This window comes from Scaptodrosophila lebanonensis, unplaced genomic scaffold (assembly GCF_003285725.1).
Source record: "Scaptodrosophila lebanonensis strain 11010-0011.00,11010-0021.00 unplaced genomic scaffold, SlebRS2 tig00000024-arrow-pilon, whole genome shotgun sequence".
Lineage (NCBI taxonomy): Eukaryota > Metazoa > Arthropoda > Insecta > Diptera > Drosophilidae > Scaptodrosophila > Scaptodrosophila lebanonensis.
Window position 1 is genome coordinate 1,774,975 of NW_022060538.1, and position 25,600 is coordinate 1,800,574.

The following is a 25,600-nucleotide window of genomic DNA, read 5'->3' on the forward strand; positions in this document are numbered from 1 at the left end:
TTGATCAGCATGACAAGACGAGCCGATCTATGTCCGTCTGTCTGTCTGTCCGTATAAAAACTTGGATTTCAGAGACTTTAAGAGCTAGACACCAAATTTTGCACACAGATGCCTTATGTGTGTAAGCTGGGCAAGTTTGTTTTATTTTTTTGATTTTCTCCCCTGTGGGGGATTTCTAGATTTTCCATTCGTATAATCGTCTATATCTCAGAGACTATAACAGCTAAGGACACCAAATTTTAGTTCTTTATGTTCTTTATGTGAACACTCAGAAGATGTGCGCAGAAAATGTGTTTGGAGTTTAAATTATTTTAACTACTTGACGGCTATAAGATTTTGAATAGTGGATAAATAATCCTTTAATCCGAAGAAATCGCTAAAGTACTTCATCCACACTCGATATTTGTTTGGCAGTACAATGCATCAATGGAATCAATCGAATAATGTTTCCACGTTATTATCTGCAAAGAAAACAGCAATTGCATTCATAAAATTTATTTATATTTATAGGAATCCCTTTCAGATTGGCCATTTCAATTTCATTTCGCCTTTGAATTTGTTTCCGTTTTAAAAACCAGTACTCGTGCGGAATTGCAAGCACTAGCAGCCCTGTCGTAAATTTGATCATTTTCCAACACTAGCTGGTAAACACACGTGAAGGTAGAGCTCCATGCGTTGAATAGAAAACAAACGGGCACGATGGCCGAAGCTAAACGAGTTGGATTAACAGAGAAGGACATTGCCAAAGTCGAAAAGAAAAGAGCCAAGAAGCAGGCCCAAAAACTTAAAAAAAAGCAAAAGAAACTGTCCAGTAATGACCTTCAAACGGAACCTGCTGCAAAAGGTGGAAATCTTGTGGCCGAGACTCCACAACCAATTAAAGATTTAGTAATACCAATATCAAAAAACAAAAAGAAGAACGAAGTTAAAGGCTTAGGTAAAAAGCAAAAGAAACTGTCCAGTAATGACCTTCAAACTGAACCTGCTCCAGAAGGTGGAAATCTTGTGGTCGAGACTCCACAACCAACTAAAAATGTAGTAATACCTACCTCAAAAAACAAAAAGAAGAACGAAGTTGAAGGCTTAGGTAAATTCCTGTTCATTAAAAAATTACAGATATTAACATTTTTATTTAATAGATAAGGTTAAAAAGGTACGCGACCCTGCCGCTGAGGCAGCCACAGTATTCGTTGGCAATTTGCCGATAAACACGAAACGCGTGCAATTGATACGTCTTTTCCAGCCTTATGGAACTGTACAGTCAATACGTTTGCGCACAGCTGGCGGGAAACAACTATTTAAGCATAAGCAACGCAAAAATGCAAGCTCCTTAAACGCCTACGTTCTGCTCGACAGCGCAGATGTAGCAGAAAAGGCCTTAGCTTTAAATGGCACCGAGTTCAAAGCCAAGCATTTGCGTGTTACTCCTGCATCCAAAGCCGGCGACGGTCTCGATGGTCATTCAAATGAGGGAGATAGGAAACGCACTGTGTTCGTGGGTAACCTAAAATACAGTGAGTAATAATAAACATCTTTATTTTACAAATGTGCGTGTGCTTTAACATGTCTTTATACTAATTTCAGCGGCGGATGAAGAAAAATTGCGTGAGATTTTTTCTAGTTGTGGCGAAATCGAGTACATCCGCTGTTTACAAGATGGTGAAAAGGGCTGCAAGGGCGTTGCATTTGTGTGTTACAAGAAAGCCGATGCGGTCGGGCTAGCACTGGAGTTAAGCGGGACTTTGCTCGACGACAGGCCCATTAATGTTGAACGTTATTCTGTAGATAAATTGGGCGCCAAGCAGGCACGAGATGTGGCAACTAACTCTCAATCAAACCCCAAATCGGCACAAAATAAAACTGGAGCCACGAAACGTATTGCTAAAAAGAATAACAAGCAAAATGAAAAAACGGCGAAACCAACGACAGTCAAAAAGAAGAAATCGGAATATCGCGGCGTTAAAGTGGATGGCATCAAGAAGTCTAAAAATAAACCTAAGAAAAATGGCAATAATAGTTTAAAGGCCATGGCAAAGAAAATAGCACCGAAGCCAAAATAAATTAGCTGAAAGTTAACTTCAACTTGACTTCAGTGTATCTTTTATAACATAAATTATTCCACGTTTATAAGCCGCGAACTTATATCAAATCGTTTTGCCCCTTCTAGAAAGTCTAAACGTAGGCAGAAAGACTACGAAAGACTACATAACTGCAATGATAAAGTATATTTTAATTCCGTTATAGCTTTAATTTTTTTAAATTGCTGTTATAGGGCATGCACGTACATGTTTCATAATGTCCCGCTGTAATTTGAAGTATTCAAGGTATACTCTACAATGTACATATGTATGTTTATTGAAGTCTCTTGAACCAGCTCGGTTTATTTCGCTTAACAACTTCCAGCTTCCTTTGCCACCAGTTGCTTTCGTAGCTTTGCTTGTGCCTCCACTGGCCACGACTTAAGCTCCAATCTGGCACATGGCAGGCAATATGTGTGTGTATAGTAGATGCTGCATGCGGCATCCTTGCATACTATTTTTGCGCAGGTGGTGCACTTGGCTCCAAGCGCCAAAAAGTTCTCCGATTTGGACTGCCATCGGGGTGGCGGCGCCTGAAATGGATCCCGCATAACGTAACTATCTTCACGAAACTGCACGCCCAGCGCGAAGGGCGGATTGCGGCCGTAGTAGTGCACAAGTTCGTGCATATCGCATTCCTTGCAGTGAAATTCGATTCTAGCAATGCGTTCATCATCCGCTTCTACATCCTCTTGTGCGTTAAGTGACTGGTTTTGTTCAGGAAGTTGGAGGCGTGCTATTTCCGCCTCCTCATTGTCTTGTGGCAGATCCAACTCTTTGTCGTCATCAAATTGGCGGCTACACATTTCTTTTATGTCTGCAATAAGGAGAGGAAAAAAGGGAAGAGCAAGTCGAGTGTTGAACAGTTCAAAGGTATAATTTTTAACTACGATTACATGGTATAACTATAGACGATAAGCCAAATGTATAACAGTAAAACTTAAATAAATCACATCTATATTAAGTGAAAATCACTTAGATTCCTCATCAGTTTTTGTATCACTGTCCTGACTTGGATCTGGTCATTCGGTTGAAAGTGCAGCACGACGCTTGCTCGTTAAGTCGATGGGCCACCAGCATGGCTTCTCTGCATAGCAGCGCTCTCCATCCACAATCAGTTCCTGCTGACCGTTCAGCACCTGCTCGATGCGAAGAAGGGCAAGCGCACGATCGTTCGTGTGGCCAAAGAGATGTCCTAGATTCGCTCCTGCCAAAGATTTCACAATCATGGATTTCTTTACTGGCCCGGTCAAGCGGATGGGCATATACCGCTTGCGAATAACACCTGAGTGGTGAACCCGCGCTGTTAGCTCCTGGCCCATGTAGCACCCTTTGTTGAAACTAACGCCACTGAGAAAATCAGCATTGGCTTCAAGTGGTAAACATTTTCCCGGTGGCAACTCGTTAATGCCTTCGCCCACTCCCTGCTTGTAACGTAGTAGTTTATAATTGCTCTCGGGAGTAGCTGTCGAGACACCGAGCTCGTTATTGCGCCAGAAGCTTTTCACCAAACGACCCCAGCCCATGTGCGTAGGCGCCAGCACACGAATGCCTAGGGTTGGTAGGCGCGGATCTGGCGTAATAAACAGTTCTGGCGCAACCGACGCATCATTCAAGGAGTTCCCTTTACCCTCGTTAAATATAACCCAGGGCACGTACTCATCATCGACGCTGTCGATCTCAATGCGTTTGCGCACTCGAAAGGTGCGTAGGTGGCGACGTAGCTCTGACGAGGCCTCACGATCGCATTCCAGCAAGTAAGTATTCGGATCGTTGGTGCGATAAATTATAGTGTCGTACAGCACACGACCACCTCGGTTTAGAAATAACGCGTAGATAGAGGACGGACCATCGGACGCCTGCAGTCGCGCTACATCATTCGTCACCAAGCCCTGCAGAAAAGGTATAACCTCGCCGCCGTGCACACGTATCAGCTCGCGGTTTTCCAGGGGTTCTAACGTAAAGGCATTCTTACTGGGCCGGCTCACCATTGCCTTCGCTGTCGCTGCAGGCGGCAGTATCCCAAAACTGCGCATACAGAAGCGCGCCAGGCGTAAGAACTTCAAATTTTTACATAAATTCATGCTATAATTATAAATAGTGGAGATGCCGGTATGATTTAAGCGGATTCCAGCTGGTCTTACCTGAATTTCTGTACTTATGAAATGCAACTGAAACTCGGAATTTTCGTGAAGGGTGTTTATGAAAGTGAACAGCTGACTGAACAATGGCAGGTTCCTTTGATAGACAACAAAAGCTGAGTGCTACGCAAATTCTAAATCAACCCAGTAGTTTGTATTTTAAGCAATGTACGAGTATGGACTTACCACAGTTACATACAAGTAGAACCTGTATTTGCAACTATGGTTAGAGCCGGTTAACTCAGCTTCCAGTAAGTTCTTTGGGTCCTATTCCCATCTCAACGTACATACATATATCAACTAATTTTTTTAATGTTTGACATAAAATACTTAAAGCCTATAATGCTATATAATTGTTGTATTTGTAATGCATTTTTGATCTTTTTTGAAGAATTGCAGTACGGTCTTGTATTTTAGCGTGTTACAACATTTCAGCAGTTATCAGCTTTTGTGAAACGTTTCCTTTCAACAGCAAAGAAAGCTAAGTTGTATTTTTAGCCATTACGAATTTGCCAATTTTACCATCATGGTTTAAATCAATATACCATTTTAAAAGCCAATAAATTTTGGTAGATTACCTACGCTTTGAAGCCCGCACCAATTGGGTGTTTATTTGGTAATATATTAAATTTATTTTACAACCGCAAAGATAAAACACGGGAATAGTAAAAATGTACATGTTGTAAGTGGAATTAACAATAAAAATAATGTACATGTTGCTAATGCCAAAGATCACTTGTTGGCCAGTATTTCAAACTTCATTCCGTGTTCATGCTTCTCCAGCTCACTGATTAGGCTCGTCTTGGCAAAAGCAGCTCCAGGCGGAAATACGCCACCTGTGCTGGGCATTTTGCTGCTTTCACGTAGAATTGTTACAGCTGTGGAAAGCAGGGCTACACAAGTGGCTCCGTATCCTGGATTGGGGCCAGATACCTTGACCATTAATGTCTTGGATGGTGGATCTGTGTACTGATCCGTGCACTCCCCCAGTTTTTCGGACTTTGGCCAGCCCACTGCTTTCATTGTCATTTTAAAGAATGAGCGTTCCATTCGCGATTCGCTAGGACCATCGCGAGCTACCATGCCACCCGAAAAAAAGCCTGGGTACTTCAGCAATAGGTCTCGGCCAAATTTAAACTTGGAGAGAAGGCCAAAAATTGTAGCAAAGAGTGCAACAGCTATGGCAGCAATCCACGATGGAAATGCAACGTAGGCATGCATCTGTACCGGGCGCTTCTTCTCATGTTCGTATAAATATCGCTGGGAACGCATAACCACTGAACGATCCGAGCCAGGGAAGGGTAAGCATACCTTATTTACCTCCGATGAACGAAAAATTAATGGACGATGCTTCAGGATCGGATAGAACTTGGGCAAACGTTCGGGGAACAGTTTCTGGCGTATGCCGCGAAGTTCATCAGCATGGGCCAGGCCATAGACAGCGCTTTCCCAAGTGCCAAAATTTAGGGCAGCTCCGCCACCAGCACTTCCGTCCTCGACACCGCTTTGCAAAAATGTCTCCACTGAGTTAACCACGCCGTCAAAGTTCTTCTCTACGAACACAATGCCCAGATCTGCGGGAATGGAATCAAATCCGCACGCGCTCACCACATAGACACCGCGCTGCCTAGCTCGTTCGTTGTACTTCAGCTGCATGTTTTCCATATATTGTGGCTCACCACTCACATCCACATGATGGGTGCCCGCCTCAATACAGGCATTTACTACCTTTTCGCCGTAGAAGCGGTATGGACCTGCTGTGTTGACAAGCACGCGACATCGTTTGGCCATTTCCAGCAGGGAAGCCTCATCGTTGACATCAGCAAGAAAAATTGGTATATGGGAGAGGTCCTTTTTGGACTTGGTGCCCATTTCTTCGAGAACTGCCTTCAACTTATCATGGTTACGACCGGCTATTCCCCACCGTAGGTTGTCCAGCACTTTAACTGCTTCATAAACTGTGTACTTCCCAGTAAAGCCGGTTGCACCAAATATTATGACGTCCAATCTATCTTCAGCCATTTTCTTGGTCAGTGTCACAAATATTTGTATGTATAAAGAACTGTATACTCCCAAGCGGTAGTTTCGTTACTAATACACTCTGTTATCGCTTCGAATGTGCTGTTGCTGTGGAGAATAAAAATGCAAATGAACTTTGAACTTCGGCCAGTGTTATTTTGACAGACTCCTAACCACTTATCAGATGACCTTCCCTAAATCGATGTAGAACCAACTGGTAACGGGGTTCAAAGTTTATAACTATAATGTATATGACTTTCTAAACTGGTCTAGAATTTTAGAGATGAGCAAGTTATGTTATATTTTTGTAACGATGACAATTTTTTTTTCTAATCTGATACTACTAACTTTACACTTAGCAAAAACTTTCGTTTCGAATTTAAAATGATTCCTGCGCCAACTTATTTAATTCGTATTTGATAAAACAACACCAGTTTCAAAAAAATAGGGTTCAATTATAGTTTTTCTGACAATTAAGCGTTAATAATCATATTTTATGTTAATCTCGTGGTTTTTTTTAACAATTCAGTAATGTAACATAGAAAAACAATGTGAAAAAAGGATACACAAAATATTTATAACAAAAAGTAAAATTAATATAAAGGAAAACAAGAGCAAAAGAAAATTCAGAATCTTTAAATAATTAAAAAAGAAAAAAATACACACAAATTGATAGCTTCCCCCTTTTTTGTAGTCGGTTAAAAATAAACAACTCCCACAAATTACCAATTCTAGCTCTTGTATCTTCTGAGAGCCTTGTGGTCATACGGACGGACGCACAGACGGACGGATAGACGGACTGAATGCATTTACCTTAACCAAAATATTACTATGTTTTAATATACGAAAATGTTTATAATATAACACAGCCGGTCATGCTGATACGGTTTTAACAGAGTACATACATATATGAACACAAATGTGAATACATCTCCATTATTAACAGTCACGATGGTAATTTTTAGAGAAGAGTAAAATCAATTTTCCGCGTGAATTATTTCCTCTTCAACAACAGGCGTTTGGCATTTTTGTATCGAAATGAAACACGATGTATTCGATAGGAAAATCTGCACCGTTAAGATTATATGTATAAAATAATAATATTTCTATACATATAGAACTGTAATTATACCAAATACTTCTTTACATTTGATGTGGGTATTTTCAAATTAGTAACTCATTTTGCTAGAGGATAGAAGTTTAAACAGCGATGCATCGCAATACATTACAGTGTTTTAACATCGATAGTTTTGAACATCGATGAATATTTCAGCACCAATATGCCACAATGTTCATTGTGAATTCTGTTTTTTGGTAGGAAGGTTGTGCGTGCGCAATAATCGGTTGGCAAGTGTAAATTTCAAAGTAGCTGCAAGACAGAAACTTGATTTTGCTCTTTTTAAACCTTTAACGCCGCTGAGCTGTTTGTTAAATTATATTGTGTGTGCGTGAACGTTTTGCCTTGATTGCAGTGAGTACTAAGGAGCAGGACTGCTTAGAAACACTGTAAAGCGAAGAAGTTTGTGACTGTGTATGAGACTGGTGGCTGTTCGTGTGTGCTTGCAGTGCGAGAGAAAAAAGGAGAATTTCGCAAAAAGAAGAGCAAAGAAGCGTATCGGTGTGTGAATCACGAGCGAACGAGCTGAATCATTTTTGGCAATATTTATTCAACTTCGTACGTACATATATATACATTAAAAGCTACAAGACACAAAATTGTTTATTGGAAAACGCAGCGAAAAATTAACATAACGAAAAATTCTGAAAGCACACACACATTATCGTGAATAGCAGCTAACTAAACGAAGCCGAAATGGAGCATGAGGATAACGCACAGTTAGACAATTATTTGTCAAATAGGCTAGAGAGTCTGCAAATCGCAGGCGGCGCTGCTGATGTTGCAGACGTTGCCGGGGAGTTGGTGCCTAGCATCGGTGCAAAATCGTGCTCACCCGACGAAGAAGAAGAATGGAAGTACATAAAAGAAGTGCAGCAGAGCGAAAAGCAGCAACAGCAGCAGCCGCAACAACTTTTCAGCGAAGAGCTTGGTAGAGGCAGAGATGCCGACGTTGACGCCGCCTTAAGCGCTGGCGTAGGCAATAACGTTTCAGCCAATGGTATTGGCGCTGTATACCTAAATGAAATTGTGGGCAACGGTAACGATGACAGTGGCCCGCACCTATCGCTTGATAATGGGGGCAATGGCAGCAGGGCAGCCTCCCTTTTGGCTTACGAAGAGGAAGATATTGAAGTAATTAAGACAGATGGTGATTTTTCAACAAATTCCAACACGACCACATCGACAGGTGAGGTGGAAGAAGCACCTGTGGCTGCCATATCCCAGCCGGAAGTGCAAGTAGAGCTGCAGCAACAGTCTGAAGAGCAGCAGGAGCTGCCATTGCAGAATGAGGACGAGGATCCTAGCTCGGTTGCCACGACTTATGGAACAAGCAGTCTTAGTGAAAACAATGCCACGCCTCTAGAGGCAGAACTTTTAATAGAAAAGAACCTTCAGCCACAGCAACAACAGCCACCACACAACCTTAGTTTTGATCTATTTGATGACAAGGAAAACGATAATCCTGCTCCTTTGCCGTCACATCAATACACTGACATAGGTGGCCTCGATGACCATCACTCTCAGCTAAACCCCAACGCCGTTGAGTTTGTTCCAAACTTTGGCTCCCAGCCCACTTCTCCTGTTGAGCCCGAGCCCATTGCCGCAATTGGTGGCAGTGGGCGGCAGCTAAGAGCTGTTGCTATCGATGATGTGGTGGCGGAGAGTCCGCGTAAAGGCATACGCATCTGCAACATGGATGCCATTGCTGTGCCCGACGAATCGGAATTTGACGACGAAGCAGCTAAACGTCCGCATGAATTGGAGCAAAGAGACGACTTATTTGGAGATGGTGTTAATCCACAAGAGGAGTTGTTACACGATGCCGGTGGGGCCTCCTCCGTTGCTGATGTCTTGGACTACCAGCGTATTGATCATGGTCCAGAGACAAGCGTTGATTTGGAGGCTGATTTGGATCCATCTGAGACCGAGGCATTGGCCGCCAATGTGGTTTCAAATGATATTATGAAGCAGTCGATTTATGGCGAACACAACGCCTCGATCGAGGACATTCTTAACTCAGTCCAGCCATTGCCCACTACGAGCGATGAGCAGGAACAGCTCTTGGGATCATACGCAGAGGTAGTTACTGCCGAAAAGGAGTTGCTGCATGTTGAGGAAAAGGAACATATTTCACAGTCGCCGTCTACTGAGGAGTTGCAAATTCAGACTGCCGGTCATCAGTTCTTTGATGATTTATCACTCCAGAAACTCGCGACTACCCAAGATCCTATGCAGGCGTCCGTGTACATTGAGCATACATCCGAGGATGCGCAGCAGCAACTGAATGATGAAAGCTTGCTACTGGATACAAGTGCTCCAGCCTTAAGCCCGCTTGATGAGTCTCTGCAACCGGCAACAACACACGCTACCACCACAACAACTACTCTTAATTTGGAACCGGAGACGGTCGCCTTTGTAGACATAACACCATCTCCACTCTCTTCAACCGAGGAAAAGCATCTCGTCGAAGAGACCAAGGAGCAGCTACCGCAGCCAGTGCAGCAAGAGGCGGAGTTGTCGGAGGGCGATATCCTCGCAGCCGGCTCTTCACCACAGGTAAGTCTGTACAATAAAACAATAATAATAAAAGGTGGAAAAAATACTGACTCATCATGTGTCAAAAAGTTTATTGTGAATTTTTAATTGGCATAGTCAGGTAAAAGTTGAAAGTTGACTCTTTTGATTTCCTCACTTTTCTATGCTTACTCATTACCTGAGCCTTAAGAAATCATTAAATTTGTTGGTATACTTCTTTGTCTATATACAGCTGACTGCATGTCCGGCTGTTTCTTATGTGTGTGTGTGAGTATTTTATTGCATTTTTATTACACCGAGACCGGGGTGTGTACCGTTAACTTGCTCTCGCGCCGTCTCTCACTTGCTTCATATACATATGTATGAATATATACATATACACACCTACGCGTATATTCTGCAGGTTTCCGTTGCATTTTTGGTGCATTAAAAGCCCAACCCCCTGGGCCACTCAATTTTTACACTTCACAGGACTTGCAAGAGTTGTTTTCTGCCCTTCCTGTAAGTCTGTGTGGTTGACTCTCTGCATTCAATGGGTGGGGCCTTGCTTGTATGGCGTTGTGTGTATGTGCCAAAGTTTATACCTACATTTATAAGTATGTATGTAATTCAAATATCAATTTAATAAGCATTTTAAAGCATTTCTTATACTTTAGTAGCGCATTAATATTTAGAGCTTCTGACTCTTCGTTTTTGGAAAGTGTTGTTACTTACGACTGCTTCCGTTCCAATTTGGTTTTTTGATCGCTTTTTTGTGTTATACGCAATTCATTTGGAAAATGTATTATGTATGTGTGCATTTGATAGAAAAGTTGACGCTCTCGCTACTTTTCGCTTCAAAATACTACATCCATATATTGTATAGACGAAAACAATTACTGCTGCTGCAAGAGTGGTAACTTTTTTCGCTTCGCTGCAAGTCTTGGCTCTAATGCGCACACAAACACAGAGAGAGAGGAGCTATCATAATTACAAAAACAATAGAGGCAGCTGCTTCACACAGCCGTGCATGGTTTACTTAATTGGGTCACATACACATACATATACGATATTCGCTTGCATTAAACCTACATGCATATATATTATATATACATATATGTATACATACATTTGTAAATACATACATATATTCATATTATGCATCCAATATGCTTTTTGTATTGCTGTTGCTTGGCCATTGTTTGCTGCGACTTCAGTGCTATCCAACTTTTGTGAGGGAGTTCTGCTTTTTGCATGCATGCTAACATACTTTCATACATATTCACATTTATTGTAGCTCTGTATATGTAAATGCTGACTTAAAACAAAACGCTTCTTAATCGCTTTAATTGTTTTATTATTTACAATATCAACTTTGTCTTGCTGCAAACATACGATAAATACATACATATGTACATACTATCTATACATCAAAACGGCGAAGACGTTTTCGAAGAAGTTCGTAATAAATATATGTACATACATGTTTATATATGTATAAACATATGTACATATGTGTATCTATCCTATGTATGTATATTAGACAGAATGTTATATACTATCTGCACTAATGTAATACTATCTGTACAAATATAAAACTTTCTATACAAATGTTATAGAATATATAATCGGCGTGACAAAATAAATCAGATTAGTCAAGTTCGTGTGTGCGTTTGCTTGAATGTCGAGTTATTTTGGACCAAAAGTAGCCATGCCCAGTATTTTATATAATTACATACATTGGATCTGTGCAACTACATATAAATATTGTAAAATGTGTTTTCCTTTACTATGAAGAATTTAAAATTATTATTTGCAAATTGAGTTTGTATTATATTTTCTTTAGGAATGTTTAGGTATCTACTCTTCGCTAAAATAAATTAAACAAGTAGAGAAGCTAAAGTCGGGTGTCCCGACTTTGAAATACTCTGTACATATGCGTATATGTGTGTCTGTGTATGTCTCTTCTTTCTGTACAAAGCAGTAACAACAACAACAGCTGCGGGCACGGCCTGGTCATATATGTATACATATATGGCTATAACTTCCTGTTAAATCGGCCTATCATTATGAAACTTGGCATACGGGCTCAAAATAACTATGTAACTGAAAGTATTTTCCAAGAAATACGGGAGTTATGGAAAATCAGTGATTGCAGGGGGAGGGGGGAGGGTGGTAGGGAGGTAAATTTCAAAATATTTTCTGCGTATTCACATAAGGCACCTGGGACTCAAATTTGGTGTCCCTAGGTCTTATAGACTCCGAGATATAGGTGATTATACGAATGGAAAATCGGAAACCCCCCATAGGGCGAAAGGCGGGGAATATCAAAAAAAATAAAACAAACTTGCACAGTGTGTTCATACGGACAGATAGTCAGACGGACAGACAGGGCTAGATCGACTCGTCTTGTCATGCTGATCAAGAATATATATACTTTGTCGGGTCTGCCACGCCTCATTCTGCCTGCTGCATTTTTCAGCTCGCGCAAACCTAATATACTCTTGTACATTTCATGAGCTAAAAAAAATTACAGCCGATTAGTAATTCCATAAAAAATGTCGGATCACTATGCGAACTATAATTATATGCAGCAATTGTGGGAATTGTAACCAGTTGCTAAACAACCCAAGTTACAGGTCAACTAAGATGAAATTCTGATCAAGAAATTCGTCAAATTTAATTAAGCCTGCCATTTGTGAGGCAAATTGGAACTGAAATGGGGTCTGGCGGACTCACAAGCAACATCAGCTGATGACAACAAATGAAAACCAACAACGCGTTCTTTTCATACTCCATAAACCGTTGTGAGATGCAGAGCTGATTGCATTTTGTTCATTGCGCTGCATGCCACGCACTTGTTGGAAACGGAAGATATTTTTGAGGTGGCTAAAAGGGTGAATTCGCCGTAGCTATAGATACAATACAAGTAAAAAAGCTAAAGTCGGGTGTCCCGACTTTGAAATACTCTGTACATATGTTTACAATAATTATAGAAAATAAAAAAAATTAAGAAAATAAAAAAAAAAATTTGATCGATTTTACCTCTCTCGGTATTCGAACTCACGTAAAGGGTGTATAATTGCACATTTACATAGCAATTGCGTCTGTGTGAGTGTATGTATGCCTATGCGCATCAATTCGTGACTGTGTAAGCATTTTCGCAGTCAACCAAACAGCAACATCAACAACAGCCGCGGGCAGCGCTTGAGCAGCGCTGCAGCAGCGCTGCATCAGCAAATATATTTATGGCTATAACTTCTTGTTAAATCGGTCTATCATAATGAAATTTGGCATACGGACACATAATAACTAACTGGGGGTATTTGCAAAATTTTAGTTCGAAATTCCAAGAATTACGGGAGTTACGATTTGCGGGGTAGAGGGGGGAGGGAGGGGAATTCCAAAATATACATTTTCTGCGTATTCACATAAGGCATCTGGGACTAAAATTTGGTGTTCCTAGGTCTTATAGTCTCCGAGATATAGGCGATTATACGAATGGAAAATCGGGAAAACCCCCATAGGGGGGAAGTGGGGGGGAAAATCAAAAAAATAAAACAAACTCGTATAGAATACACACATAACGCATCTTCGTGCAAAATTTGGTGTCTCTATCTCTTATAGTCTCTGAGATCTAGGTGTTCATACGGACGGACAGACGGACAGACGGACAGACAGACAGACAGGGCTAGATCGACTCGTCTCGTCATGCTGATCAAGAATATATATACTTTGTGGGGTCTGCCACGCCTCCTTCTGCCTGTTACATTTTTCAGCTCCCGCAAACCTAATATACTCTTGTACATTTCATGTACAGAGTATAACAAGCAGCGAGATAAGTCTTGCCTTACCTGCCTCTAATGGCAGTGCTAAAGAACTCATAAATAGACCCAGAAGTGTTGTTGCCATCCGTAGAAGGCAAACCACACGATTGAAGCAGAGCCCAGACGAAAATTGTACATCGTTCGTGTTGGCAACTAGCAAAAACAACAATAACAACAACAACAACAACAAAATTGGCCAGGTGTTTTATTACCATTTTCGCTATTAACAATTTCTTCTGCACTGAATGTAGTGCGCCAGTTTTTTCATCGCCACTTATATATGTATATATTTGTATATAAATATATATATATATAGTATGTATGTATATTAGTACATAGTATGTATATTATAGATTTTGACTTTGTGGCCATGCCAGGGCATGTGAAGCAATCCAAACCACAGCCATCGTGGTATGAAGCAAAGCTAAAGCTCCGGCACCGCAACATGGCAGTTACTCATTGAGCCAAAGCATAATGGATAAAGAATAACAACGGCCGTCCACTTGGCAAAATAAGACAATTTCATACAGTCTCGCCTTTCTAATATAGATATCTAGCTGTAATATGGCGTGTTGAGTAAGTGCGTTTTGTAATTGTATCTTTTGGTTCTTTCGTGCACGAGAACTCTTGGAATGCTATTAAAAATGCAGATTCAAGCTTCACATTTTTTTGTGTTACCCTAAATATCCTGTCAGACCTCTTGAATTTTGTAGCTATCCAGCCAAAAATGTTATTCTTATTCCTCTATTCATATAACCTGGTTCTTCAACTGGATCGGACTTAATCACACACTAAAACTTTTGTTTATAAAACTCTACCATACTATATACATATGTATGTTCATACGGGCGATCGACGGCTATTTTATTGACAAAAGACCCATCAGCTTTAAAAAGAAATCGTTTATGAATATATCGTATCCTAATTCGTGATGTAATACCGAATAATAAGCATTAGTGGAACCGGATCAAGGGATGTAAAAACGCTCTCAATGAAATATCTTAATAAATATTACGAACATACTGTCCGTTCTTAATTCGGCGTAAATGTACATAATGTCAGAGCTAGAATAACCCATCTTGAAATTCATATTCCTCTAAGACCTAGGCAGATCAAGCTTGTGTGTTTTTTTGATGCACCCACAGTTACTTCAGCACAAACAAAGATAAGTTCTTACCTCCTGTTAAGTATGTAACCCTTTATATTCTTACACAGATCTATATTTTGCGTAAGCCACTGCTTAGCTTTATTTATTTTTGAAAGGATTTTTTGGTTAGTCTGTTTTGCTTCATGCTAAAATCTTCGTGAGTTTGTCCGATGAGAAATACAATGCCACACAATACAACATAATTAACTTTCTATTCTTTGAATATTTTGTTGTTGCTCTTTTTCGTAAGTTACCTACATTTGAGTATACATGCAGCTTCTGCTGCCGCTCTGGTCTGGCGCCGCTCCGTGCGTGACACGTTGCAGCAGCACTTCAAACGGGAACTTCATTATCATCGTCCGTTTCATGCCGATGTTATTAGTCGTAGCCACTTCGTTGTGGTTTTGCAAATTCGGCTGCTAGCAGTCGTGGCTCCGACCTGGCGGATTGTCGTTTGTTGGAAGCTAGCTATCCAGCTGCAACGAGTGGCAGCGTCATTTGCCGGTTTTCCTACACATTTTTCGCTCTTATATATGTGCTTGTATAGTATACACATTTATATTAATACCCTTCACTAAAAAGTGTATGGGTATATTATTTTTGGTGTGTAGGCCTGTAACACAAATAAGTAAGAATGGTAGACCACACATACATAGGTATATATGTATGTATGTATGTGAAAATCTTGAGATGACTTCAAATCGCCTTGTCCGTCTGTCTGTTTCAATAACATCTCCTGCTACAGTTTTAGAGCGAAGCTGAACATGCTAGATCAGTATACATATAGTATGTATAATAGTTGCATTCAAAAAAATTGTTTCGAATAATTGTTTTTTTTTTTATTTAAGAATGTCGTAACTTTTGGTGTTGCATAACCTGTGGGCCGGGAATGCAAATAGATTTTTTAAAATGCTGTACAATGAAAGATTAGATGCTTCGAACACAGAAGGGTATATAAGTAGTTCGCAGCCCATAACCGTTCATGAATCAGTTAGTGTTGTGCATAACGAACGTGTTCGCCTTCATAACTTCATATGCCACGTTGCTGGTCCTGCATAGACTTGTTCGCCTTTTGATCGTTGAATTCAGTCAACTTATAATATTTTGTGTAACAAAAAATGTACTGCAGGTGAAGATTTAATTTGTAAGCACTTTTTCTACTTTCTACTTTGTAAAACGATCTGTTCAACGTCGGCTTGTAAAAGGGTATATTAGTTTTGTGCGAGTGTACATGTAACACACAGAAGGAGTCGTGGCAGACCCCACAAAGAATATATATTCTTGATCAGGATGACAAGCCGAGTCGATATGGTCATGTCCGTCTGTCTGTATGAACGCAAGAAAGTATAAGAGCTAGAATAACCAAACTTGGTATCCAGAGTCTCCTATGCCTGAGAAAGTGCAAGTTTTCTCATTTTTCCCGATGCACCCCACCACTTCCCCGCTATTCGCCAGTTAGTGATCATATATCCGTATCCCATGTTTTATTATGATAGGTTGATTAGAAAGAAAGTTATATCCATATAACCAGGCCCAAGCTCTGTCCGCAGCTGCATTTGTTGCTGCTTTGACATAATTATGTAATGCACACATACATACTTATGTACAAGTGCTGATGTAAATGTATGTAAGCATGTATAGAATATTTTATATTTAATTAAATTAATTTTTTTAATACATTTTTATTTTTATTTGTGGGATTGTACCGGGTATTTAAGAGTTGAGCCGGCTGCTCGACTTTAGCATTCCTTTCTTGTTTGATTTTCATCCCTTTTCCCCCAGAACAGTATTTCTTCAAAACTGTCCAAAGCTACATAAACTAATATTTTCATTTTTCATTTGTATGTAACTCTACACCTTTGTTTTGTATTTATGGCTGAAAAATGTATCTGTTATTTGAAAGGGATGGGTATATGGAGCTATGGAAAAGTTAGCACGTCTTTTGTCTTGTTGGGTGGTATTGTTATGTTTGTGTGTCCAAGTCTGGATCTTGTAAATGGTATTTGATCGAGCCTAGAGGGTTCCAGCCATGCTATTTATTTGCAACTTTTTTTTATAGTTGGTGGTATTATGGTTTAATATTCAGTAAAGGTCAAATAACAAATATAATAACTTTAAAATTGTTTATTTATTTGTTATACTATTAGTAGCTATATTTGCCGAAGGAACTGAGCATCGGAGACCTTCGGTTTATTGTTTATCGTTTATTATTTGGGAAGATTTACAGAAAAAGTTCTGTAGCATTTATTCATTTCTTGCACTTACACATTACATACATGTACGAGTATACTTGTATGTCTTTATGCATATAGAAGAGTGACAAATCGGGTGGGCTGCCAAAGAGACCAATGCAGTGTTCCTCTATATATGCTCTTCTTTGTCAACACAAAGTACAAACGTTTTCGTCCATGTACTTTGAATACTTTTCCCGCTTAAAAATAGAAATTACATACCGCACATTAAGTATCTCTTATGTATAGTATGTACATATGTGGGTAGTGCGTGCATTATTTTGTCGTTGCTGCCTAATTTGGAATTGTGTATTTAAAAGCTGTTGCCGTTGGCCACCGCCCATCGCTTAGTCACCACGCTATCTGACGGGCCTGTTGTGTACGTAAGGAATGCTAATGGTTTTTACTATTACGCGCTATTAAATTCTTACCTACAGATATGTTATGATGTACATTTCATTTGTACATGCATACATATTAAAATTTGCAAACTTGGTGCGGTCTAATGGCTGTTTCTGCCAATTTCAATGTCCTAACAAATCGTGTGTAGCAATGCCGACGAATTAATTCATTTGTGTTAGCATTCGATGTACAATACACACAAAGGCAGACATTCAGACCTCTCAGCGTTCATATATACGTATGTATGTCGTCGCAAACTAATAACTTTAACAACTGAAATGCGTACACACTACATATACATACAAAATAAAAACAAACGAGCCGACTACTTATGTGTATTATATGCATACAATCTACCTTCTCCTACTTCTATATACAATATATTACATATAAAATACTATGTATATAAATTGAGCTATTTTTGCAATCACGCACTAGCATTCCAGGCTTGTTTTCGCTTAATTATTTGTATTTGATTAATTTTCAGCGTTTCATTCTTGTTCTCTTCGTCAGTTTTTGCAACTTTGTTCATCATCCAAATAGTATGACTCAAAATTTAAAGGTCTCTATCGATGTATTGTTGGTTGTACGAGTATGTGTACGTGTATTTGTAGAGTAATAAGCAGCAGCAACAAAAGTTGATGTCATCTGCTTCATTTTTGGCAAGGGAAAAGATATTCATGCTCATGCGCACACATAAGCTATCAATGAATTTTGTTTGTATATGAATACATGCATATGTATCTATGTACATATATACTATGCCCAATTATGAATGAATGTACTTCTGTAGTTTGAATGCTTTGCCGGCATTCCCATCATCTCATCTGGTTAATTGGAAACTATTCTCCACCTACAGGTATCGATCTAAAATTGTCGAAAGTAATTCTTTAGCTTCTTTGATATAAGGAAGTTTACCTGTAAATATATATATATTTCCACATATAAGTTAAAATTACTAAATTGATGTGAGTGTGTGTGTGTGCTCGTAATAACCGATCCACTGAATAGCTGGGTGAGTCAGCGCAGCAGCAAGCCAAGGCAGCTGACGGCTTTCCTCATTGACTTTTTCGGCTTCAGCTCACTTTTAACCCCATTACGCTTGAGCAACAACCGACTTTACATACTCCATACTATAGTATATAGTAGGTAAGCGAGCAGCAAAAGAAAGCTGACTGTGCGGACTGGGCTGACTGGCCGGCCAACCAACAACGAACAACTAACAATTGCGCGAGTGGGCTAAAAGTGGGCAATATGCCGGCCGGCCGGCCGGCTGGCTGGCCAGCCCGCGGGCCGAACAAACACTTGGCTCGCTCACTCGCTGGCTGGCATTTTCTGGTCAATGACATTTAAAAGCGCTAGTCGTCGTCGTGCGGCTAGGGAAAAAGTGCCGGAAAAAATGCTAGTGCTACATTTTCACTCCGCCAAACCAAAACTAAAGCAAAGTCAAGTCAGTGACATGTTTTCTGTGTCTTTTGTGTCTGCCATGGCTGTGCTGTGCTCTGCCGTGCTGTGCCGTGCCATCATCGTCGTCGACGTGCTCCCAGCCTAACAACAATCATGACATTGTGCCCGGAGCTATTTTCCCACTTTCACAGTGTCGACGACAACATTCGCCGCTGATGTCATTATAACGATTTGTATGCAACAGTAATGTGTGCGCCCGTCTTACCCTCTCACACATAAATGTGTTTTTACATACAAACAGACACACATACTCCACTCAAACTCAATTCTGCACACCCCACCAAGTTGACGCATCGCTCCATCCCCACCCAACTCAGCCCTCGTACTTTCCTTACGTTGTTGTACTGCTGCATGCTTTGTGGAGTGCCTCTCACCAAATCTTGCGGATTCAACTTTAGTTAAAAACGTTTCTTATTTACAATATATGGTAGATAGTATTATACATACATGCTATATACGGGCAAAACATTCACTTATTTTCTTAGCTGGAAATTTATCTGTTGCGTGATTTATTTTTGTGGATGGGCTGGTGTCCTCATCTGAACGTTGTTGCTCTGGCTTGATGCTCCACAGCTATTTTTACAACCTACTATAAGTAAAATGTACTTCTTGAGGCAAATAAAAAGCACTTGTATGCAATTAATTTTGAAATTTTTGTTCTCCCAGCTTATGCCTGCAACACTGAGTTGCTGCGACCATGCCAATACTTGTCTACTGATATCTATGTAGAATGCTATTCAAAATTATTGCAAATGTATTGAAAAATTTGGAAATAATCAATTGTCCCGGAAAAACAAAACAAATGTTTCTGTTAGAGTTTCTGTGCAGAAAATAACTTTAGAACTTTATAGGCGGCCAACCGAAATGTTTATTTGAGACTTTGAAATTGCTTTGTTCGTGAACAACTCAATGGGCTAATTAACTTTCCTAGCTAGCTTGTACTCTAAAAGTTCATAAATCTGAGGAAAATTATGCCATCTGATGCCAATGTATTCACCTTTATTATAGCCTGTACCCAAAGGGTGAAAGGCTATACTAGTTTTGTGCGCATGTATGTAACACACAGAAGGAGGCGTGGCAGACCCCACAAAGTATATATATTCTTGATCAGGATGAGAAGACGAGTCGATATAGCCATGTCCGTCTGTCCGTCTGTCCGTCTGTCTGTATGAGCGCAAGGATCTCAGTAAGTACAAGAGCTAGGATAACCAAAATTGGTATCAAGGTTCCTATAAGCCCTAGGCAGAACGAGTTTGTTTATTTTTTCTGATACACCCCCCCACTCCCCCGCAATTCGTATTTTTTCTTATAACTTCCGTAATTCTCGGAATTTAAAAATCAATTTTGGTAGGTACATCCAGTTAGTACTAATGTGTCCGTGTGCCAAATTTCATCATGATAGGTCAATTCTGAAGAAAGTTATAGCCATAAGTAAAATCGCTGCTCATGCGCTGCCTGCAGCTCTGTCGGCAGCCCTGCCCGCAGCTGTTGTTGTTGTTGCTGCTTTTGTTCAACTTTGTGCTGCATACATACACGCATATGAACACGCATAGGTACGTGATGTAAATGTATGCTGTTTAAACTGAACATAAACATGTATTCTAATTTAATTAAATTAATTATTTTAATTAATTAATTCATTCATTTTTTTTAATAATTTAATTTTTTTTAATTTTTTTTTTTTTAATTTTTCCTTTTTGTGGAGAGTACAGGCTATTTTACTGTCGGGCTTGCTCGACTGTAGCGTTCTATCTTGTTTTTTTAATTTATTGATGGTCTGGTGACTTACTTATACTTATTCCTTCTTATTATGTTTTCATTTTTTTCAGGTGGAGAATGCTGCGTTTTGTGCAGCTGTCGGCAATCACGCCCCTGATACCGTTGAAATTCAACCAGAGCAACAGCAACCACTCTCCAGTAACCCATTTGTCGAGACAGAACCCACACCAGCTGTAAATGAGGAATCTCAATTCAACGACCAACTGCACCACAACGAAGAGGTTCGCCAGGACATCGTCAATGAATCAACCGAATCCCAGAAAAACGACATCGCGCGCAATTTAATCCTTGAGCTTGAGAATACCGAATCACAAGCTATAATCCCGACCGACATAAGTGCAGCAGTCGCCAATGCAATAATTGGCGAAGGCGACACTGCAGCTAATGCTCCGATTTCTAAGGTGAAGGTCAGCCCCGTAGAGACAGCCAAAAATCGAACAGCAACCAAATCGAACGTTACAGCAGCCAAGTCCAGCACCGCTACTTCTTCAGTCGGTAGCAAGAAGCCAGCGACAACTACGCTTGCAGCCAAACGAAATACGACTGCAACCACGGCGACAGCTCGCCCGCGCACTGCTCCACCTGCAGCACCCAAGAGCGGAACTGGAACTACATCTAATGCGGCGGCTGCCAAGCCAGCCACCACAGCACGCAAGCCGTTAAGCAGCACGCTTGGCGCTAAGCCAGCGCCACGAACTACTGCTACCACCTTAAGTAACGCTCGCCCGGCTACGGCACCAGGCAGCAAGACCACGACAAAAGCAACGACCTCATCGACGAACGTACGCAGTGCTGCCACTGCACGCAAGCCCAACACCACTAGTAGTAACACCACTACCGCCATCACAAATGGCACAGGTACGGTTCAGGTCAAGCCGCGCACAACTCTATCGAGTGCAAGCGGAGCAGCACCACCTAAACCGACCTCTACAGTGCGCAGGGCAGCACCGAGCACCACCACGCCACGGTCGCCTACAAAGCCGATTTCCAAACCTCTGGCTAAGAGTGGTGGTGTAACTAGCGGCACTACAACTACCACTGCCGCACGTGGAAAATCAACTCAACTCGGCACCAGCTCTACGGTGGCAAACACCACTACTACCACAACAATTACTAAGACTTTCACGGCGCGTCCGGCACCTAAATTCACGCACACTGTGCCGTCTACTACCAGCACTACACGTCGATCACTAGCACCAAGCAGCGCCACCAACACTGCTTCAGCTTCGCGGAAACCGTCACCACTTAAACCAAACACCCCAGGCAAGGCACCTGTGTCACTTAAGCCGAAAACCAAAGAATCTGCTAAAATATCGCCGTCTGCCCAGAAAACTAATAAGTCGCCAACGAAGACCGATGTAGCAGAGCTTCCACTGATTAACAGTAATGGTGATACCCAGGCGAAGTCGGAGGCACAGGATCTTATTTCTCAGAACGGCGACGGCATATCGGCACAGGAATTGCCCCGGCCCGTTGTGGAGCCGCCGCAAGCTGAAGAGGTTGCATTACTAGATTTCTAGAGGTGGTGGAGGAATGAAAACAACAAAAACTACATTACCCACTCATATTATAAACAATTTAAGAACTAGTATTTGGCAAAGGTTGACTGAAAATGGCATGCCAATGAAAAAAAAGCGACCCAAGTAACGACTTTGTAGAGAGTAACTGATTTTGTATCCCTTTTATGTAATACGACTCGAGAAATTTCGATAGATACTCCTTGCATTTTTTAAAGCATGTGTGTCTTACACGAAAAAACAATGTTTGTGCTATTTTATGAAGTCAATGAGTGCTTTGTCTCTGCTTTATATTTTAATATATCTCATTATAATCGTTTACGAAAACTGTTGCACGCTGATTTAATTTTGCTCAAAGTAAGACCACAATTTATTTTCTTTTTAAATGAAAAAATTGTCAGCCTATACGGAGAAATATTCAAAATCTTGTGGTAGCACATAAAAAGTATTAAAAAGCTATAGAACATATAAACCTATTGTCACGTAGCAAGAGAAAGAAAATGAATAACAATTGTATCTTTTACTCACTTGGTGTTCTAACGCGTAACGCTTTAAATGCTAAAAATTGTATTAAAAAAAAGAAACAACGTCCTCTCTGGCTAATTTTGCAATGATAGCCACTGTGCGTGGGCTGATCTTATTTGTTTACGGAATATTTATGTTTCTTTGGATGATAAACATAAATTATACACAGAATACGAATACGTTCCTCAATTTTACTTAAAATAGTTATCCTTGATTATTGGTTGCTGAAATTAGCCCAGTGTATTATTATTTGAAACAAATAACAACATAACTACGCGAAAGGTCTTTATTTTCCAATAATTATTTTAATTTTTTAACCAATCACAGCTACAATTATAACAAACAGAAATTGTAATGTAACTCAGCACACACACACACACACACACATACATACATACTACGTTTAAAACGATATTATCTATTAAAAATTAAACGCAAGAAAATCTCAAAACACCTTTCATAATTATAGCTTGTTTTATTTTCGTTCATTTTTCATTATTTACATGTAATTTCTTCCCAAAGTGCTTTAAGGTCTCCTTTACTAGTTCTTAAACTGGCAAAATCTCTACTCATAGTCATTATTAGACAGGAAAAATTACGAAAGCGGTAACCAGTCGAATTTATTGTCTTTAAAACCAATTATGCCTGTTTATGTGAAGACGTAAAAACAAAACCCTAATTTAGTTGGAGTTGAAAGTGTGTTTCTAAATCAAATTTACACTGAGTCTACTTATATACCTACCTACATGCATTTACTCATATACACACATACTATGTACTTATTTATATACATACATGCATACATAAATGACTGACTGCCCATTTAAATTGCATAATCCCGCCCCAGTGCCCTTCACTTTCATTTGCCTTATTATTCGTAATTTGCTGAGAAACGAGAGCTAAGAGAATGGAAATTGTAATAATTATAGATTGAACATACATACATACATACATATATGAATAAAAACTCAAGTCAAAAAAAAAAACCATTGAAAATCTCCAAAAGGGCAGAAAACCCCAAAGCCACTATTAGTGTTGCTTGACTGAAGAGGAAGAATTAGACGGCGTCCGCCACTTGGACTCTTGAGTTCAGACTGAAAAGCGAAAAGTGCCCAGCACTGCCTCAGCCCTGTTTGCATGGGTTGGAAAATGATTCGAGGTTGAATATTGCTTGGTGTGCTTTTTGGGCACTGACACCAGAAAAATGAGCACTCTTTTTTATACTATACAATTATAGAATAAGGATGAAGACATCATTGCATGCATCGAACAAAACCGACGTACATATAAAATATTATTAAAGTATTATATACATACATGTGTATCTATCTATACAAGAAATGTTGGCCAACCCAAGAACGATGATGAAAGCCATTAATAAAGTAACACATATTTATACCAATTAATTCACAAACATACATGCACACATACATACATATATCAAAATATGCAAGTTACAAAAGGACTTCGCATAAGTCACATCCTTGAAGAGTATTTCATTAAACATACTATATACATACATACATATTTATAAAAGCATTCATGATTCTGTATGTTTATCAGCATACATACATACATATAATGTTTGTGAGCCTGTAGAAGGAAAGGTAAACTGAAATGAAAATGTCAGAATTCTTTACAAATAAATGTTATACATAGAAAATGTGGAATTTTCATGCATGGAATATTAACAATATTATACGCTTCACTAAAAACAGTAAGTGTGTGGGTTTTTTGTTTTAACATTAACTATAAAACCTACACTAGTCGGCGTAAGTATTTTAACGTTTAGTACTAACGACTAACGGCGTTTGTTGCTTTAGGCTAAATTGTTATGCGCCATATACAGGTCATAACAAAAACATAATGTACCCAATACATTTTGTCTACTACCCTTCACATCTTTTGTTAACAATGGACAACTCCATTAGGTGCCAACTTTTATCAGCATAATGGGACGACCTCCTTGTCCGCCTGTCTGTTTCAATAACTACAGATCTATCGCGTGGAAAGTTTGCACCGACGTTCTTTTTATACTCTGTACATGAAATGTACAGGCAGAAGGAGGAGTGGCAGCCCTCACAAATTATATATATTCTTGATCAGCGTGACAAGACGAGTCGGTCCAGCCCTGTCTGTCTGTCAGTCCGTCCGTATGAACACCTGGATCTCAAGTTTGTTTTATTTTTTTGATTTTCCCCCACACTTCCCCCCTATGGAAGTTTTCCCGATTTTCCATTCGTATAATCGCCTATATCTCGGAGACTATAAGACCTAGGGACACCAAATTTGAGTCCAAGATGCCTTTTGTGATTACGCAGAAAATGTGTATCCATCCGGAAATGTGTATATCCGCAATCCATAACTCCCGTATTTCTGGGAATTTCGAACTGAAACTTGGCAAATAAGTACCTCCTGTGATTATAAGTCCAAATGCCAAGTCATAATGATAGGCTGACTTAACAGACCAAGCAGTGCCGGCAGCTGTTATTGTTGTTACTGCTTTGCTTAGACACACGAGACATACACAGACACACACGCATAATTATTATACACATGTGTACAGAGTATTTCAAAGTCGGGATACCCGACTTTAGCTTCTCTACTTGTTTAAATGATGCAAATGATATGTCTAGTGCGAGATCTCTATCATATTAATACTTGTCATGGAAACGGTTTGTTTCAAATGGTTTTTTGCACAAAAATAGAAAATATAGGACCCTCAATATTTTTGAAATAAGACATTTTTAAATAAGCCCAGTATCGCGGACACTAATGCTGGCTACACATTTAATTGGAAATTGAACTCATTTTGAAATACACAATGTTCTAA

General features: G+C 39.9%; 5 protein-coding genes across 5 annotated transcripts; 2 read left to right on the forward strand and 3 right to left on the reverse strand.

Moving 5' to 3' along the window:
* Window positions 1-659: 659 nt before the first annotated feature.
* On the forward strand, window positions 660-2,087 carry LOC115621187 (nucleolar protein 12). The gene is made up of 3 exons (XM_030514763.1): window positions 660-1,087; window positions 1,140-1,514; window positions 1,585-2,087. Exons 1-3 carry the CDS (start codon window positions 700-702, stop codon window positions 2,058-2,060), a joined length of 1,239 nt encoding a protein of 412 aa, XP_030370623.1. The 5' UTR covers window positions 660-699; the 3' UTR covers window positions 2,061-2,087.
* Window positions 2,088-2,210: 123 nt separating this feature from the next.
* LOC115620817 (cysteine-rich DPF motif domain-containing protein 1) lies at window positions 2,211-4,296 on the reverse strand. The gene is made up of 2 exons (XM_030514244.1): window positions 4,223-4,296; window positions 2,211-2,895 (listed from the first exon to the last, which is right to left on the reverse strand). The coding sequence occupies exon 2, from the start codon at window positions 2,882-2,884 to the stop codon at window positions 2,390-2,392; it is 495 nt and encodes a 164-aa protein (XP_030370104.1). The 5' UTR covers window positions 2,885-2,895; window positions 4,223-4,296; the 3' UTR covers window positions 2,211-2,389.
* On the reverse strand, window positions 2,930-4,271 carry LOC115620816 (putative transferase CAF17, mitochondrial). The gene is made up of 2 exons (XM_030514243.1): window positions 4,223-4,271; window positions 2,930-4,163 (listed from the first exon to the last, which is right to left on the reverse strand). The coding sequence occupies exon 2, from the start codon at window positions 4,160-4,162 to the stop codon at window positions 3,101-3,103; it is 1,062 nt and encodes a 353-aa protein (XP_030370103.1). The 5' UTR covers window position 4,163; window positions 4,223-4,271; the 3' UTR covers window positions 2,930-3,100.
* A 502-nt stretch (window positions 4,297-4,798) lies between the features above and the next one.
* LOC115620491 (saccharopine dehydrogenase-like oxidoreductase) lies at window positions 4,799-6,545 on the reverse strand. The gene is made up of 2 exons (XM_030513732.1): window positions 6,413-6,545; window positions 4,799-6,346 (listed from the first exon to the last, which is right to left on the reverse strand). The coding sequence occupies exon 2, from the start codon at window positions 6,239-6,241 to the stop codon at window positions 4,952-4,954; it is 1,290 nt and encodes a 429-aa protein (XP_030369592.1). The 5' UTR covers window positions 6,242-6,346; window positions 6,413-6,545; the 3' UTR covers window positions 4,799-4,951.
* Window positions 6,546-7,569: 1,024 nt separating this feature from the next.
* LOC115620497 (205 kDa microtubule-associated protein) lies at window positions 7,570-23,230 on the forward strand. The gene is made up of 2 exons (XM_030513749.1): window positions 7,570-9,914; window positions 20,776-23,230. The coding sequence occupies exons 1-2, from the start codon at window positions 8,052-8,054 to the stop codon at window positions 22,243-22,245; spliced, it is 3,333 nt and encodes a 1,110-aa protein (XP_030369609.1). The 5' UTR covers window positions 7,570-8,051; the 3' UTR covers window positions 22,246-23,230.
* Window positions 23,231-25,600: the final 2,370 nt, after the last annotated feature.

Coding starts and splice junctions, on each gene's coding strand:
- LOC115621187 (XM_030514763.1), top strand. CDS start 700: ATGGCCGAAGCTAAACGAGTTGGATTAACAGAGAAGGACATTGCCAAA. Junction 1,088..1,139: donor GAACGAAGTTGAAGGCTTAG/GTAAATTCCTGT, acceptor TTTATTTAATAG/ATAAGGTTAAAAAGGTACGC. Junction 1,515..1,584: donor CGTGGGTAACCTAAAATACA/GTGAGTAATAAT, acceptor TACTAATTTCAG/CGGCGGATGAAGAAAAATTG.
- LOC115620817 (XM_030514244.1), bottom strand. CDS start 2,884: ATGTGTAGCCGCCAATTTGATGACGACAAAGAGTTGGATCTGCCACAA.
- LOC115620816 (XM_030514243.1), bottom strand. CDS start 4,162: ATGAATTTATGTAAAAATTTGAAGTTCTTACGCCTGGCGCGCTTCTGT.
- LOC115620491 (XM_030513732.1), bottom strand. CDS start 6,241: ATGGCTGAAGATAGATTGGACGTCATAATATTTGGTGCAACCGGCTTT.
- LOC115620497 (XM_030513749.1), top strand. CDS start 8,052: ATGGAGCATGAGGATAACGCACAGTTAGACAATTATTTGTCAAATAGG. Junction 9,915..20,775: donor CAGCCGGCTCTTCACCACAG/GTAAGTCTGTAC, acceptor CATTTTTTTCAG/GTGGAGAATGCTGCGTTTTG.